The 18,205-nt window shown below is 37.8% G+C and overlaps 1 protein-coding gene across 3 annotated transcripts in view; it reads left to right on the forward strand.

The window, feature by feature from the left end:
• Positions 1 to 18,205, forward strand: part of DNAJC13 (DnaJ heat shock protein family (Hsp40) member C13) — a 123,716-nt gene that overhangs the window by 85,048 nt on the left and 20,463 nt on the right. For all 3 annotated transcript variants that reach the window (XM_081826283.1, XM_081826275.1, XM_081826282.1), the window contains 11 exons: positions 689 to 824; positions 2,729 to 2,913; positions 3,355 to 3,429; positions 4,876 to 4,995; positions 5,976 to 6,155; positions 7,281 to 7,448; positions 10,178 to 10,291; positions 11,632 to 11,748; positions 13,284 to 13,461; positions 14,865 to 14,956; positions 16,863 to 16,962. In XM_081826283.1, coding sequence (XP_081682409.1) covers positions 689 to 824; positions 2,729 to 2,913; positions 3,355 to 3,429; positions 4,876 to 4,995; positions 5,976 to 6,155; positions 7,281 to 7,448; positions 10,178 to 10,291; positions 11,632 to 11,748; positions 13,284 to 13,461; positions 14,865 to 14,956; positions 16,863 to 16,962 — 1,465 coding nt within the window. The remainder of the gene's footprint in view (positions 1 to 688; positions 825 to 2,728; positions 2,914 to 3,354; positions 3,430 to 4,875; positions 4,996 to 5,975; positions 6,156 to 7,280; positions 7,449 to 10,177; positions 10,292 to 11,631; positions 11,749 to 13,283; positions 13,462 to 14,864; positions 14,957 to 16,862; positions 16,963 to 18,205) is intronic.

Below are 18,205 nucleotides of genomic sequence, written 5' to 3' on the forward strand. Positions count from 1 at the left end.
TTCAGATTCATCTGGGAGAGAAAACAAAATAGGAAGAAATATTTGAAATCAGTATTAAAGTTCTAGACTTAACCTATGAGATGTTAAAATACTCTCTAAAGCTATAATAATAGTAAAACAGTATGACCCTGACACAAGAATCAACATGTAGCTCAAGGAACATAATACAGTGTTGTAACACTTAAAGAGCATGGATTTAGGAGTCAGACCTGCATGTAAGTCTTAGCCCATCACACAAGTTATTTAACATTATCTAAAAAATGAGGATATAACTGTACACGCCTCATATGGCTGTTTGGAGGATTTAATGAGATAGTGTTTGTAAAGCATATTCAGTACAATGCCTACTGTAGTACTCAGTAAATAGTGGCTCTTCTGTTATTTTTATAATAGCTCACAAACTGTCTTTGGTGTGTATGAGTTCAGTGTGGGTATAAACCCAGTGAAGAAGAATTTTTTAGTAATGGTATTAAGATCAATAAAAAGCTATTTGTGGGGAAGAGAAAAAGTTTCACCTTCCATGTATACCAGCTAGATTACAATTGGAATGAATTCCTTAATGTAAAAAAAACAAAAACAAAATAATAACTAAAGAAGTTACTGGTAAAATACAAACCAGCTGTGTTCTGTTGAAGTTGTGGTTTGAGATGTGCCAAACTAAAAGTTAATTATCTTTGGTCATACACAGGATATGTTTGAAAAAGTAAATAAAGCGTATGAATTTTTATGTACCAAATCAGCAAAAATAGTTGATGGACCAGATCCAGAGAATATAATTTTAATTCTGAAAACGCAGAGCATCCTCTTCAACCGTCATAAAGAAGGTAAGGCATATGTTATTCTCAAATTTTAGTTTACTTTCCAGCTAATTCTACCAGGTTACTTGTTTCTATAGCATATTTTAATAGACTTAGAGTTATTGTTGCAAAAGACTCTTAGAATTGCATTTTAGATATAGTAAAAGAGTAGTTTTCTGTCAGAAGGCCCAAAATGTTGTTTGTATTATACTTTCTACTTCTTATCTACGGTTTTCAATATTTTGCATTTCCAGTGAATTTTCGTTATTCCTTCCTGAAGGACATTTGTGTTCTGTGGAGGTTTTTTTGTGTTTAGCTATTTAGCAGCAAACATTAAATGAGATCTATAATGGATCTGGAATTTAAGGATCATTTCACATTGTTCTTAAATCACATGTAAAAGTCTGTGCCTGTTACAACTTTAGAAGCTTCTGAAGGATGGTCTGTCTTTAAAAAGCAATAGAAACTTTTCACATGATCATATGCTTCTTTCATAATTCTCATTTCCTGTGATAGCTCTCAAAACTCTCTGATCCTGGGGCACCTGGGTGACTCAGTCACTTAAGTGTCTGCCTTCGGCTCAGGTCATGATCCCAGTGTCCTGGGATCGAGCCCCACATTGGGCTCCCTGCTCAGTGGGGAGCCTGCTTCTCCCTCTCCTTCTGCCGCTGCCCTTGCTCATGCTCTCTCTTTCTCTCTCAGTCAAATAAATAAATAAAATCTTAAAAAAACAAAAAACCCCACCAAACCTCTCTGATCCTGTGGGACAGTTTGAAAAGCACTGTTGTAGAAGAAATAGGTCTGATTTTGGAGTACAGGGTTATTGGGAATTTCCAGCATGTTTGCAGGGCCATTTCCAGTAACAACAGCACCTTTTGTAGGTGCTGTTGTTAGGTTCAAGACAGCAGGTATCCTTTGGCTTGGGAACTGAACTTGGCTTGATGCACCGTGTGGGAGACCCATTTGCTCCGTAGGATGATGATGGGAAAGAAGGAAGAGAGGACAGTGGGGATTTGAGATAAGCAGGACTTTTAGGTAATTGAAGACAAAAGGACAGCATGGGGATCTAGCAATTTGAGAGCAGTGATTAATTGATCATTTTTGCATGAGTTGAACAGAACACATTTGTAAAGCATTTAGCTATATGGCATTTACCACTAATCAGAATGAGTTTAAAGAAGTCTTTTTCAAAACTGTTGGTTATGTTTTAATGGCTAATAACTATATGAGAGTGGCAGTTGTGCCTCATCATTGGTTTGTTATCAAGGTCATAATGTTTTTTCAGGCCGTGTCTCCCACTTATCCCAAAGGGGATTTATACCCAGTAAGTTCTGGAATGGGGTTCTGATCTCTCTGTGCTGTGATGAAGTGAAAAGTTAGAAAGATCCCATGGACAACATAGAAAATAGATATTTTGTGAAGGATCAAAACTACTACACACTTCAGTTAATCTATCAGAAAATATTTTATTTTTGGGGCGCCTGGGTGGCTCAGTTGGTTGGGCGACTGCCTTCGGCTCAGGTCACGATCCTGGAGTCCCGGGATCAAGTTCCGCATCGGGGGCTCCCTGCTCGGCAGGGAGTCTGCTTCTCCCTCTGACCCTCCCCACTCTCGTGTGCTCTCTCTCTCTCAAATAAATAAATAAAATCTTTAAAAAAAAAAAAGAAAATATTTTATTTTTGGTGGAAATTATTTGGAGAAATCAGCCAAACAAGTGTACTAGAAAAAGAAGGATCCAAGGGATTTATACCAGGTTTAATTTCTTTTTATGAACAATTTTTTAGAATTAGGAGACATTTAAGATGTTAAATATTTTGTTGTTTTCCTTAAAGGAACATAATTGAACATGGTGTCAGAATTAACTTAAAACCATGACAATCAGTTTTTGTTTTATTTGCCATTTTCCTAACACTAACCTTTGATTATTTCAGATTTACAGCCTTATAAATATGCAGGCTACCCCATGCTGATTAGGACTATAACAATGGAAACTTCAGATGACCTCCTTTTCTCAAAAGAATCACCATTGTTGCCTGCTGCTACAGAGCTGGCTTTCCATACTGTCAACTGCTCGGCCCTCAATGCTGAAGAGCTCAGAAGGGAGAATGGAATTGAGGTAATACGGAATGACCTCTGTGCTTCTCTTCAAGCTGGTTCAGGCACACTGTAGGACTTCTGGCAGTAGGGAATTCACCAAGTACAAGTACAGTTGATAGAATTTCTTAACTTTAATTTATTCCAGCAAATAGCATATTATAGTCTCCATATTCTAGTGTCAAAATTAAAGGTGGAATGGAGCTTTATTTCATAATGTGAATTGGAGAGTATTGGATTCAAAATTGGTAAACTTGCTGCTTACAAAATAGCTTATTGGGAATGTTTAAAAAGAAGCTTCTAGGGAATCCTTTATTTGTTTAACAAATGTTAATTGAGCAAAACACATTTATTTACCAAGTATCTATTATTAAAAGGTTTTTAATATGTTATTCCTACCAGACAAGGCTCTTCAGACTTCAAGTCCAAATGGAGAATTAATGGCTGACTCCTTTTTCTGCAGGTGTTACAGGAGGCCTTTAGTCGCTGTGTGTCAGTCTTGAATCGTTCTAGTAAACCAGGTGATATGTCAGTACAGGTGAGGCCAACATGTATGGTTCTAAGAAGGTTACACTCGACTAGTAGTAGTTCAGACTTGAACATCTATGAGGATCACTTGCGGGGCTCATGAAAATGTGGGTGGCTGACCTCCACGCCCCCTGCTGCCCACAGTTTCGGATTCAGTGGTTCTGGGGTGGAGGACTGAGAATATGCTTTTCTGACAAATTTCCAAGTGATACTGATGCTATTGGTCTCTGTATCATGCTTTAAGAAGTTCTGCACTAAATCACTTGTGATCTAGTGGCTTAATTTTTTTTTCCTTGGAGTATAGTATAGTGAACCTTTCTATTCCCACCACCCAGTTTCAAACATTTGTCATTTTGCCATTCTTGTTTCATTTCACTCTGCCCCCTTCCCTGATTTCCTTCTTTACCTCTGTCCCCCCATCCCTAGTATTTTTTTTCCAGTTGTATTGAGACGTATTTGGCATGCATCATTGTATAAATTTAGGGCATATAGCTTGGTGCTTTGATTTACCTGTATTGTGAAATGATTACCACAGGTTCAGCTAACATTCATCGGCTTATATAGATACAGTAATCCATCCCTATAGTGTTTTTTTTTTTTTTTTCCAGATTTTATTTATTTATTTGACAGAGCATAAGCAGGGTGAGTGGCAGGCAGAGGCAGAGGGAGAGGGAGAAGCAGGCTTCCCACTGAGTAGGGAGCCCGATGTGGTGCTCGATCCCAAGACCCTGGGATCATGACCTGAGTCGAAGGCAGACAGACACTTAACCAACTGAGCCACCCAGGAGATCCCTCCCCCCACCGTAGTGTTTTAATCAACTTATTTTCTTTCTATTAAGGTTATAATTGAATTCTTTGATAGACAAATCCATCAGAAAAAAAAAATCTATCAGAAATTCATTGGGATTATTGTAGAATGCATCTTTTTATGTGATACTTTTTTTTTATGCCAGCAGATTTTAGAATTTAAAACAATCGAGTTCAGGCTTTTTAGTTTCATCCTCTATTTTGAAGTGCAGTACGTACACAGACTTGTAATTCTGCAATGTTAATAGGTTGGACAAAAATACCTTAATTCAGAGTTGGCAAACAATTTTTATAAAGGGCCAGAGAGTAAATATTTGAGACTTTCAGGTTATATGCAGTCTCTGTTGCATATTTTTGGGGTTTTCTTTACAACCCTTTAAAGATGTAAAAACCATTCGTAGCTCCCTGGTCATACAAAAACAGGCCACGGTCAGTTTGGCCCATGCACTGCATGGCCATTTAGTTGCCAACCCTGCATCTATGGGAAGTCTTAACCAGAAATACTAACAATTCAGTAGAAATGTTCTTTTTAATTTTGGAGCATCATATATACCATTAAGCATTATTCATGAATCTCTGCTGATTTGATTTCTGCTTAAATAAGGAATGCACATGGAACTCTTTTTTTGCTCTCTTGGGTTGTATGCAGGTATGTGGACACATAAGCAAATGCTATAGTGTGGCCGCTCAGTTTGAAGAATGCCGAGAGAAGATCACAGAAATGCCTGGCATCATCAAGGATCTCTGTCGGGTGCTATATTTTGGCAAGGTATAGTTCATTTTTAATGCTTTCTGGATGCAGTAAACAATGAGTGTTCTTGTCAAGTAAGTAGCCAGTCCCCAATTTATAAATAAACTGTTTTCCCAAAATCATTTTTATGTGCATTATTTGGATCTCTAAAATCATTTTTCACAGAACCCTTGATGTAAATGGAGGCTTTTGTTCTTATGGTGGCCCATAAGGAATAAACCTAAAGTGATACATGTAAAGCGAAGCGGGTCTCATCTGAACATTTGAAGAGAGGGAGAGAAGAAATAAATGAGAGACTAGAGTAAATAAATTTAATGCAAGTAAAGGACCACGTGAAACCTAAAACAAGTCAAGCTCTGCCTGGTGGGAGGGGCTTTGAGGAGCTGAGAACTTAGCACTTCCTCCCAATCCAGTACTGCTGAGGACAGATAGCTGGGGGTTGATGGAAGAAGTGACTGGGAAGGAGAGAGATGCCTTAGATAACTGGACAAAGTGAGGTGCGTTGGAATAGAACAGGATTGGGGTGCTGATCCTGGACTGCGGTATCTAGAAATAAGGAATCTGATGAAAATCTCTCAACCATATTTACATGATGTCCTTAGAAGTATTTAATGAGAATACAAACTCTGATATAAGGAAGCAAATCCACACACCTGCACTAAAGATATTTCTGATACACTTAAGATCCTAGCATGTGAGTTGCTATTAATGCCTTATCACTATTTTTAAAAATTAAAGATACGAAAAATGAAGAAAACTGTATTCCCAAGTCTTTTAGCACTAGCTTCAAAGATAATTCTGTGTGTCTTGTCACAGGGTCACTTTTAATTTTAGGCTTTAAAGAATATTGGATTCAGATTTAAATTGGAATTGAAAATAAAAGAGGAAGTAAACATCTTGCATAGTAAGATAGGTAGCTTGACATAAATTCACAACCAGTTTCTCTTGGGAGTTTTTTTAAACCCTGTAATTAATTTCATTATTTTCAATTCTCTCAGAGTATCCCACGGGTTGCTGCTCTTGGAGTAGAATGTGTCAGTTCTTTTGCTGTGGATTTCTGGCTACAGACACACCTATTTCAGGCTGGGATTTTGTGGCATCTGCTTGGTTATCTGTTTAATTATGACTACACACTAGAAGAGAGTGGCATTCAGAAAAGCGAGGAAACAAATCAGCAGGTAACTTTCACACTGCTTTAATCTTGAATTTGAACCCAAACCAGTGCCGAATTAATGCACAGCAAAGTTCCAGCTATCCAGAGCCCCAGACATGAACTGTTTTTCTAGCTAAGTTTATTGCTCTTTAAGCTCCAGAACTTTTTTTTTCTTTATTTTTTTTTTTAAAGATTTTATTTATTTATTCATGAGAGATAGAGAGAGGCAGAGGCAGAGGGAGAAGCAGGCTCCCCGTGGAGCAGGGAACCCGATGCGGGACTCGATCCCAGGACCCTGGGATCATGACCTGAGCTGAAGGCAGACGCTTAACCGACTGAGCCACCCAGGCGTCCCTCCAGAACTTTTTTTTTTTAAAGATTTTATTTATTTGACAGAGAGCACACGCGCACAAGCAGGCAGAGTAGCAGGCAGAGGGAGAGGGACAAGCAGGCTCCCTGCTGAGCAAGGAGCCTGATGCGGGACTCGATCCCAGGACCCTGGGATCATGACTGAGCCAAAGGCAGTCGCTTCACCGACTGAGCCACCCAGGCACCTCAAAGCCCCAGAACTTTTTATCTTAGCCATTTGTGCTAGAAGGATTGAAGGGGAGGGAATTTGCAGTAACATATACTGGATATAACAATCTTTTCTTGATTACTTAGAGTCACCTTTATGATTGCAAAATTATGGTTGTGTAACACAGAGAAATATAACAGTAATATTGGGCTGTTGGGGCTAGCCGCCCCTAGATACTTGAGTACTTAACTGATTTTCTTGAGTATTTTTTCTGTCTCTCCTTTTTTAGTCACTGCCATTCATTATTCCTATTGTTAGTGTGTTCCTCTAGCAGGCAAGTCTGCCTGCCTATCCCCTACTGTCCACCCTACCACCAAGTGTGCTTCTTCCAGTTATCTTCAAGGTACTCTATTGGATATAAATGAGTATATAGATTCTGATCTTTTGTGTAAATGAAAGAGTAAGCTCTAATGTATAAGCTCTAACATCAGTGTTGGGGACTTGCTTTCTGCTCCTTAAGTATGTTCCATATAGTTTTGTTTTGTTTTCCATATGGTTTTGATTCCATGAAGGTACCATGTTACCTATGTAATGTGACAGATCTACTTCAGTGTTTTAATTTTTTTGTAACAGGAAGTAGCCAACAGCCTTGCTAAACTGAGTGTCCGTGCTCTAAGTCGCCTTGGAGGATATCTGCCTGAAGAACAGGCAACCCCAGAAAATCCAACCATAAGAAAAAGTTTGGCCGGCATGCTGACACCCTATGTTGCCAGAAAACTTGCTGTGGTTAGTGCTACAGAGGTATGTGCTTCAGAGGTAGCCTGGGTTTTGATGAATGTTGCAAGATCATTTAAATAGTAGAGCAACATAACAGTGTTGATTGCTCTAGGAAACCTAAAACTTGAAAATGTTCGTTTGTTCTCTCATCCAAGAAATTCAGTTTATTATGGATTGATGCTGTTGATATCAGCTCTACAAAGCCCACTCTTTCTGCAGGGGGAAAATAACTTTATGTTTCTCGGCTCTGGAGCCCACCATAATTCTTACCAACCTTGAGTCACAAGGGGACAGGAAAAGAGAATGAACTTGGAAATGGTGTTTCACAATGGGCAGAGAACTGGGAGTTAGGAGACCCAGAGTCTGTTTTTGGCTCTTTTTTTTTTTTTAAGATTTTTATTTATTTATTAGCAAGAGAGCATTAGTGGGAGGGGCAGAGGAAGAGGGAGAAGCAGACTCCCCACTGAGCATGGAACGTGACACGGAGCTCGATCCCAGGACCCTGGGATCATGACCTGAGCCAAAGGCAGACACTTAACTGAGCCACCAAGGCGCCCCTATTTTTGGCTTTTTCTTATAAGCAATCTCTAAGTTAGACTCAGAGTTGAAATCCTAAAAGCTAACACACACACACATGCATGCATGCATTCATGACAGAAATCAAGTATGACTTTGACAGCTCTCCCAACCTCTTTGGCCTCTTCTTTTTTTTTTTTTTTTTTTTAAAGATTTTATTTATTTATTTGAGAGAGAGAGAGAGAGCACATGGAAGGGGGAAGGGTCAGAGGGAGAAGCAGACTCTCTGCTGAGCAGGGAGCCTGATGCAGGACTCGATCCTGGGACTCCAGGATCATGACCTGAGCCGAAGGCAGTCGCTTAACCAACTGAGCCACCCAGGTGCCCTCTTTTTTTTTTTTTTAAAGGTTTTATTCATTTATTTGAGAGAGAATGAGATAGAAAGAGCATGAGAGGGGGGAGGGTCAGCGGGAGAAGCAGACTCCCTGCCGAGCAGGGAGCCCGATGCAGGACTCGATCCCGGGACTCCAGGATCATGACCTGAGCCGAAGGCAGTCGCTTAACCAACTGAGCCACCCAGGCGCCCTCTTTGGCCTCTTCTGTGAGGATCACTGCGAAGTAATCTAAGAATGTAGCATTAAAGAACTAAACTATAAAAATCCATTCATTAGAATACCATGAAGCCTTAAATTGTAAAGGCATAAAGATATTAAAAGATGTTTAAAAATTTTAAGTGAAAAGGCTAAAAATCCCATTTTTGGTATTAAAAAAATGGATGGATGGATCTATACGAATATGTTAACTGTAGTTATCCCTCAATGGCAGAATTGTAGGCTATTTTTATGTTTTCTCTAATGATTATCCCGTACTTTTGTAAGGGAAGAAGTCCTCAGTGTTCCAAATGTAAAGTATTCTTAGAATTTATTAAATTTTTTTTTTTTTTAACTCAATCTCTTTTTTTGGTGTAGGCCATTGCTTTTCAGTGCCCCTTGAGTAAGGGCGAAGAGCGTTAGATGCTTGATCTTTGTACTTTTTCTGAATTTTGTGTTCACCAGCATGATGTATTTTGCTGGTGAGACATTCTTTCCATTCTTTGCAGGTTGTTGATAAACTACAGGGAGGGAAAAAAAGCATTTCAGAATCTTGGTCTGAACTCCCATATGGATTTTTCAAAATGCTTATTTTAAACCGCCAGTTCTCAAAGTTTTAAAATTCTCCTAAGAATGTATTTTTTTTTTTTTTTTAAGATTTTACTGATTTATTTGTCAGAAAGAGAGAGAGGGAACAAGCAGGGGGGAGCGGCAGGCAGAGGGAGAAACAGACTCCCCGCTGAGCAAGGAGCCCAATGCGGGACTTGATCCCAGGACCCTGAGATCATGACCTGAGCTAAAGGCAGACACTTAGCCTACTGAGCCACGCAGGCATCCCTCCTAAGAATGTATTCTTTTATCATTTTACTTAACATTTTAAAACAGTTTTATTTTAACATTTTAAAAATGTTAACATTTTAAAAACAGGTTAATTGGTTTTGTCTAAGATGAAGGTAATAACCCACTGATACCCTGCTAGCATAGAGCTTTGTAAGTGTAAAATGTACAGAACTTTGTATTAAAACATTTGAAGGAGAGTCAAATGTCTATTTACACACTTCTAATTGAGAACTAAATAGACAAAGGGAAATTCCGCACCGTGGATGGCTAAGCAGTCAGAAGCTATGCCTTCATAACTGCTTAATGCAGCCTTGAATCCGGGTTTGGCCAAGAAAATCTGAAGTGACTCTCTGCCCATAAATTTTGCTTCCCTTCATAGCGGTATGCTTCAGAGAGACTTAGATTTTGTTTTCAGATATGTTTATGTAAAGTTAGTATGGTATGATTCTTTCTAAGCTTGTGTTTACTGAGTGTTTATTAAATGTTTCAGCACAAACTATCTGATAATTTTCACTGTAGCAGAGCTACATGTTAAGGATGTGACGTCATACTGACTCCAACTTGAATCCCAGTTTTCCCAGCTGAAGGGCTATGCTGTGTGACCTGGGACAAATCATTAGATTGCTCTTAGCTTTGATTTTTCTCAGCTGTGAAATGGATAATATCAACAAATTTGTTGGAGTTATTGAGGCCCATTATGCTTAAGGCACTTATTCCAGTGCTTGGCATGTCATCAACAGTTTCAATAAATGATAACTTGCACTATTTTTTTCTAAATGTTACAAAACAGTAATCTCTGTTTCCTAGATTCTGAAGATGCTCAACAGCAACACTGAGAGCCCTTATTTGATATGGAACAATTCTACAAGAGCAGAACTACTTGAGTTTCTTGAATCCCAACAAGAAAACATGATTAAAAAAGTATGTTATTGTTTCATAAACTTCTGGGGTGACTTAGTCTCAAAAAAATATTCTCTGGGAACATAACTCAGTAGTGACAAGACAGTTTCTCCATTTGGTGTTAATCAGGCCTACAAGTTTTGTTTCTCCATTTGGTGTTAATCTGGCCTACAGGTTTTTCCACCTAATGTGAGGCCCATGTAAGGAAGAGCATTCTTGTACTTAATGATACATTCGTGATTGTTGTTGTCCTGTTTACGTGTAGCTGTTCCCCATTTTAATGAATTTTTCTCTACAAAAGCACTCTTGTAATTGTTCTCTTCAGCCTCTTTTCCCAGTACATCGAAGTTGCTTTCTGGTATCAGAATCGAACAGTTTCTCCTGTCTTGCCACTTCCTAGTGGAGAATCTATGAAGCTATGAAAAAAAAAACAAGACAGTACTGTGGCCAATAAGGATAAGGCCTGCATAATCCATACAGTAGATGGTTGAGACTTGATGGTTTAGCAGACAGTTAACGTTTATGGGCTTAGAACTTATAACAATAAACACCACTGTTATGTCCTGAATTATTCAACATTTTTTTCTTTTTAACTCATTTGATGATAGTCACTCAGAACTCTGTATAGATTGAGAATTGCAGAGCTGGGGAGAACAGGTCTCACATTTTTATACATCTGTTCTTTTACCAGAAGAAACATAATAGCATCTTTAACACTTTACAATTTATTGTATACTTTTCTGTATCATTTCAGTCCAACTTAAATTCTGTGTAATTTCAACCTAAATCTTCATTGGTACTGTTTTTTTCCCATTCCTCTTCTTTTTCCTTTTCCTCAAATGGAAACTCTTCCTGGTTTGGCAACCTCTGTAATATTACCATGTCTTTTTTTTTTTTTCCTTCAGAGACTCCATTTTCTAGCACTTTGATTCAGTGTATTACTTTTTAAAGGTCAGTCCAGATGTGTTCATTTCTTAGCTCCATCACCCCAGAGCTGACTAGGCCAAATGTCTGCTGAGTGGAGTGAGAAGAACCAAGTGTCATACTTGCTTTATAAACATTAGCTCTAAGACACTTCATTGGATGACCTCTGTGATCTTTTGAAATCTTAAAATGAGGTATAATATTAACCTTTGGACTAAAAATAACTCCATGCCTATTGCAGAGTTCATATTATTAGTTGTAAGCATTAATACAGCATTGAGTATGATGTGCGTCCCACCACAGTTTTCCTCTAGATAAGAAATGGAACTTCCAGGCTATTTATCTGTTAAGTTATTAAATTGAATATGGTTAGATTTATAAACCAGACACTGATGATTCTGATTTACATCTAACAGTCTATTTTCTTTTTTAAAAAGGGTGATTGTGACAAAACTTACGGATCAGAATTTGTCTATAGCGATCATGCCAAAGAACTTATTGTAGGGGAAATTTTTGTTAGGGTCTATAATGAAGTCCCTACTTTCCAATTGGAGGTAAGCTCTCTACTTTTAGTTTTGTCTGATACCTTCAGTCATTTGTTATTGAAAGCTACTAGTTTATTCACACTGAAGAAGTTGAAATAATGTGTGTTCTTTGCCAAATGCTTTATACTAACCTGGGTATACCTGGGGTTTACCATTGGTAATTTATAAGCCTTTTTATTTTGCATGTTGAAGAATTTAGTTTTGTGGATTCATGAAAATAAGTTATTCCTTACCCAACTATTTTTTATATTTTATGCATAATGCTACCTGTTGTCATGTGCATATGCCTTCAACTTGTCTCTCCTGGAAGGGCAAGGTCATTTACACATTCATTCCATCATGTACAATATCAGACCACCAGACAGAAGTACTTCTCTGGCCAATTATTAGAGGAAAATAAGAAAATACCAGTGGAAAACAAAGAGATTTTTTAGAAAATGAGGTCAAACCATGTCGTTTCTTGTGATGATCCCTAATCACTTTCAGAAGCAAAAGAGGAGCTTCTTTGTCTTCTAGAGCTTGGTGATCATGTAGGAATTTTTTGTTGTAGTTTTTTTTTTTTTTTGGAGGGAGTGGCAAGGAGGATTTGGTGGTTGCTTGGTTTGTAAAGAGGGAAGAAGTGAGGCTTTTGTTTTTGTTGTTGTTTCTTAAGGATTTTATTTATTTGAGAGAGAGAGAGAAAGCACGAGCAGGGTGTCGGGGCAGGCAGAGGGAGAAGCAGACTCCCCACTGAGCAGGGAGCCCGATGTGGGGCTCGATCCCAGGACCCTGGGATCATGACCTGAGCCGAAGGCAGATGCTTAACCAAATGAGCCAACCAGGTGCCCCAGCGAGGCTTTGTTTTAAAGTTTGCACTTGGGAAAAAAGGAATCTACTAAACCATAATGTATATTATGTATCACAGAATAATATTGTATAAATAGCTGTTAAGCAGGATGAATTCATTGATTTGTGAAGTCTCTTTGAAAACTGTCCTTCGAATTTATATTCTAAATATATATTTTTTAAAATATAACCAAATTGTAGAAGTTACATATGGTACTATCAATTACTTTGATTTGTAAAAGGGAGAGATATACTAATTCAGAATTGATATGCTAAGGTCCTGGTGGGAGTATATCAGATCTCTAATGTTTTGGGACAAAAAAAGTTGAGAAATGCTTTCTAATGCAACTGAGTTTCCGCCCCCAAATCCATAGGTGTTCATGTATATGTATAATTTTTTTTTTTTTAAGATTTTATTTATTTATTTGAGAGAGAGAATGAGAGAGAGAGAGCACATGAGAAGGGGGAGGGTAAGAGGGAGAAGCAGACTCCCCGCCGAGCAGGGAGCCCGATGCGGGACTCGATCCTGGGACTCCAGGATCATGACCTGAGCTGAAGGCAGTCGCTTAACCAACTGAGCCACCCAGGCACCCCATGTATATGTATAATTTAATCATTCCATACCTTGAAGTTTTTTGGGGGGAAGGGGATGGTTGTTGCTCTGGAGTCTTATAGTTACTTCTGAGGGCACACATGTTTGTAAATATTTCTCCACTTAGGTTCCAAAAGCATTTGCTGCAAGTCTTTTGGATTATATAGGCTCCCAAGCCCAGTACCTCCACACATTCATGGCTATCACACATGCTGCAAAAGTGGAGTCAGAGCAACATGGAGACCGCTTGCCAAGAGTGGAAATGGCTTTGGAGGCTCTGAGAAATGTCATAAAATACAATCCAGGTGTGTGGATTTGATCACTACCCTTAATCAATAAGATCCTTACAATAATTCCAATTCTCAATTTTATCAGAGAGACTCAAAGAAAATAGTATAACGTAACAAGAATTGAGCTCTTAATTTTTTACCTATAAAAAGAGTAGGGTGGAAGGAGGAGAGAGGTCAAGGCATCATGTTTAGAATTCATATCTCTAAGAGAAAATGAGTCTCAATGAGTTGAAAAGACAGAATAACTTGATAGTGTAAAATTTCACATTGATGACATAAGTTGACATATAAGTGCTTAAGTTAGGTTGATTTATTAGGTGATCTAATTTGTCTCTTCTGGTATCTAACACAGTGCTGTGTACATATGGGCACTTATATTTTTGAGAAACTGCAGGTTTTGGTGTATAAAAATTGAAATAAAGTGTGAGTTTTCATTCTTAAACAGCCTTAAGAGGACATTTCCAAAAATGTTAACCACTCTTGCCTGACAGCAGGGAGATGCATGAGTGAAAATTTGAAAGCTTCTTCTAATTCTAACTTTGATAACAAATATGGAGTATAAAAAACCTAAAACAATACAAATTCGGTTAAGTAACTTGAAGACCCCAAATCCTTTTTATTGACATTTATCATTAACTTTCAGGTACTCTTTTGCTCTTTTCTGTATATATTCAGTGCTATAGTGGTTTGAAAATAAATTTAAAAGCAATCTATTTATAGGATATTTTCAGACTCCTTTGAGGAGTCTTAGTGAATTATCTTCTGAAGCCTCAAAAAATTACAGATTACACTGTGTGTGTTACTACCATGTTGTAAAAGGAAAAATACACAGAACAGAGTCTTAATGTTTAATATTTTTATTCTATTAACAGAATGGTAGGAAATATATGGGATTGGGTTTTGAGGTGGGTAGGAATGGAAATACTATTCAGTTTTATGTATTTTCACAAGGAGTCCTTTGTATATCCGTACAGTTGTTTGTAATGTAGTCCTCAAGTGGCAGAGTTCTAATTCAGTCTAAATTAAAAGCAAATGATGTCACACTCTCCCAAAATGTAATTAGGCTGAGGGGGGTAGCTCTAAGGTCTAGAGTAAAGAGTAGAATTACTACCTTGTACCCTTATTTTTTAAGTTGCATTTGGATTATGTATTTGGTATATTTCTTGTTTTTAGCCTGAGGGCTAGGGGTATGGATGGAAATGAAAACGAAACAAAGAAATTCTATCTTGCTTTTTGTCTGTTAAGATTTACTGCTGCTTAGGAGGTACTCCATTTATTTCATGTCACAAATGTTGAGAAAGGGTTTAACAGAGACTTATAATTGACAGTAAACAACAGAGTAGATCAGTTTTCTGAAGGTCTGTACTTTAGAACATCTCTTAGGAATAAAAGATAAACCTTTTATTCTTATTCCCTAGGCTCTGAAAGCGAATGCATTGGGCACTTTAAGTTAATATTTTCTCTTCTCCGAGTCCATGGAGCGGGTCAAGTGCAGCAATTGGCTTTAGAGGTAGAGGAATTTTATATTAAAGTATGCTGTCTTTACTCCTATATGTGGTTTAGGCCTTGATTAACTACCATCTGGGGTTGAATGAAAGTATGCATGTATTTTCTTTTTTTTCCTTCATTTTGTCTATTAAGCCAAGTAAATATGTTCTTAAAATTTAAATTAGTATACTCATTTTGAGGAGCAAACATGACACAGTGTTGTTCCAAGTGGTTCCCTGTGTGGTCGTTGTGTGTCATGCATCAGAACTTGGGGTGCATTGTGTAATGTCCTGCAGTGTGGGTGAAGGGGGTGCTTTACTGGGGAAGCTTGGCAGCCAGAGAGGACAAGAAGAGGGGTAGGAGTTCCCTGATCTCACAGTCCCCAGAGACCAGGGCATACTGCTGGCCACAGACTGTAGGTTTGTGTTTAGAGGACAACCTACCCCCTTCCCTTCAGTGAGGGTTACAGACAGACAACTGGGCTGTTATGCTGTTTACGGGAGCTAAGAAAGAAAGCCAGCTGCCCAGAACCTTCGGGCTTTAGAGGTCCAAGAGAAGTTGGAAGTCCCTTTTTTAGGAGAATGAAACCCCTGGTCCCATGGGAAGCTGGGTACTGCCTTTTCCTCTGGGAGAAGCAGGAGGTCCCTGGCTACAGGGGTCTCCTTGTCTAGGCAACCCAGAGTAAGCTCCCAGGATCATTTTTCAGATGATCCTGCTAATTTTTTTTTTTTTTTTTAAGATTTTATTTATTTATTTGAGAGAGAGAAAGCATGGGGGAGAGAGAGAGAGCACACAAGCAGGGGAGCGGGAGAGGGAGAAGCAGGCTTCCCACTGAGCAGGGAGCCTGATGCGGGGCTCGATCCCAGGACCCTGGGATCATGGCCCGAGCTGAAGGCAGTCACTTAACCAACTGAGCCACCCAGGCGCCCCTATCCTGCTAATTGTAACATACACAATTTATTGTAAAGAACACCAAATTAAACGCTGCAGTAACACGTTTATGAGCAGTTTATGAATTAGTTGAGTAATATGTTCTTAGGTTGCGTTTTGGTTTAAAAGATTGCATGGAGCACTGGGTGTTATACACAAACAATGAATCATGGAACACTACATCAAAAACTAATGATGTAATGTATGATGATTAACATAACAATAAAAAATTAAAAATATATTTTTAATAAAGTAATACAAGTTAGATTGGTCAAAAAGCTTAACAAGCATGTTCTTTTAATTGAAAAGCATTTCTCTACTTAATTTCTCCACGTACCTTATAACTTTGTAAATGAACGTTATTAAATCTAACGTGTTGGTTTGAGATGCTGACCATGTGGTTCAAGTTAAGTGACATTGATCTTTAGATGTATACTATAAAAGTTAGACTTGAGAGGTCATCCTCTTTGAAAGAAAAACATGCCTGTTTCTTTATAATAGATAAACTAAATCTGTTGTGCTGGGCACTGAAGACATTTACTCTCTCCCTCTAAAAGCAAAAGTAAAGTCCCAGTAGTGAGGATCATTATCTTCCTAACCACCCCCCACCCCAGTTCTGTGATTGGAATACATAGTTAGGGAGCATGAACCAGTATAGGATTGAAGGATTCCTAATAACCTCGACATTGTGACTTATTTCTAAAATATTTTTTAGATTATTACATTTAGTTCTTATCTCTAAATTGACAGGAAGCTAATATATATAATATGTACATGAGCATTAACATTTTTAATTATTTTTATTATTTCACAAAAGATCAAAGTAATAAGGCCCTATCTTTTAAAATTAAACTCTTAAAAATTATTTTGTCCTCCAAACATTTTTTTTCACTTTTGTGAAGCCTCAAATTTATTTAGGTCTGACTAACTGGACTTAATTTTATTTAGGTCCAAAATTATTTCCCAAACTCTTAAAATCCTGTTGATTTAATTTTCAGGTTGTGAATATAGTGACATCTAACCAGGATTGTGTCAACAATATTGCTGAATCAATGGTTTTGTCCAATTTATTGGCTCTTCTACATTCATTACCATCAAGTATGTATATTTCATGAATGGAATTTTGGAAACCATAGCATGGCCAACCTATAGAGGGAGCAGTTACATAGCGAACAGAAGACCTCTGATAAAACATGATATCCGTATTTACTTTGGAATCTTTTAAGTGGTATTCTTTATATTAAAGTTGCCTTCCTAATTATGTTTTACATCAGTCAGTAACACTATTTTGTATTTCCCATTTCAAAAGTTGAAAGAGGTAAGAGAGGTCCAAAAGCAAAGGAAAATAACCTAGGTTTTTCCATTTTCTGAGTATGGTATGCACATGAGTAATTGAGAATTGACCCATGGTTTATAAAGAAACATAACTGGTCTTGGATGACAGGAAAAAATGCTTAAAATAAAAATTACCTTGTTTTCAACTTAGAATTCAATCCTGCATTATTTGTCCTTTACTGATTTGATGCAGATAGAGATTATTACCACCAAGGTGAGATCAGTTTTTAAAAATATACCTATCTTATTTCTTGAATATAGCCTGCGCTGATATAGACTCCTTTTAAACTGTGCAATTGTCTAACGTAGTAAGTAGTGTGTATTTGTGCTACAATCAACCTTGAGATTGCTTTTCAAGGGCAATTGCAGTATAGCTCCAACTTCACCACTGCCTATCAGAATACATTATTCATTTGGCTCTGGAAGCCGTGTTGCTCTTGACTCACACCTATCTACCTCCTTGAGAACAAGAACCTGTCTCTTTCATTTTATGCCTCAGTGCCTTGCACGCAAGTAGTGCAAGTTCAGTGACTTGAAGGGAGTTGAATTTCCATTGAATAATTTTGTTTTCTTTAATAAATGACATTTGAAACAGTTCTCTAAAATGACAGCTTTTGAAAAGTCATTTGCAGATTATTTGTGTCATACTTACAGCCTTAGTTGGTTTTTCTTTTTTATTGGTTTTCAGTAGCTTTGTGAGGCTTCAAACAATGCAAAATTACACTGACTAATGAAGTAAAGAATGTTACAAAAATCATAGTTTGAAAATTATAGTCCAGTCACTATTTTAATCTTATAGGTTAAATAGCTGACATCTAGCTATCTCAGCCTACTCTGCTGTCATTTATATTTTAGACTAAATTATCTCTCTTCCACTATTTGCTAAGGGATATTAAACACATAAAATATTTAACCTTCCTGTACCCCCTCCAAAGACTTGTTGTTTTCCTTTGAAACTATGTTTAAACAGTGGTGCATTTTCAGTAAAGTATTGTTGCTTCTCTTG

The sequence above is a fragment of the Leptonychotes weddellii genome, chromosome 1 (assembly GCF_054177405.1).
Source record: "Leptonychotes weddellii isolate Sample4059 chromosome 1, ASM5417740v2, whole genome shotgun sequence".
NCBI lineage: Eukaryota > Metazoa > Chordata > Mammalia > Carnivora > Phocidae > Leptonychotes > Leptonychotes weddellii.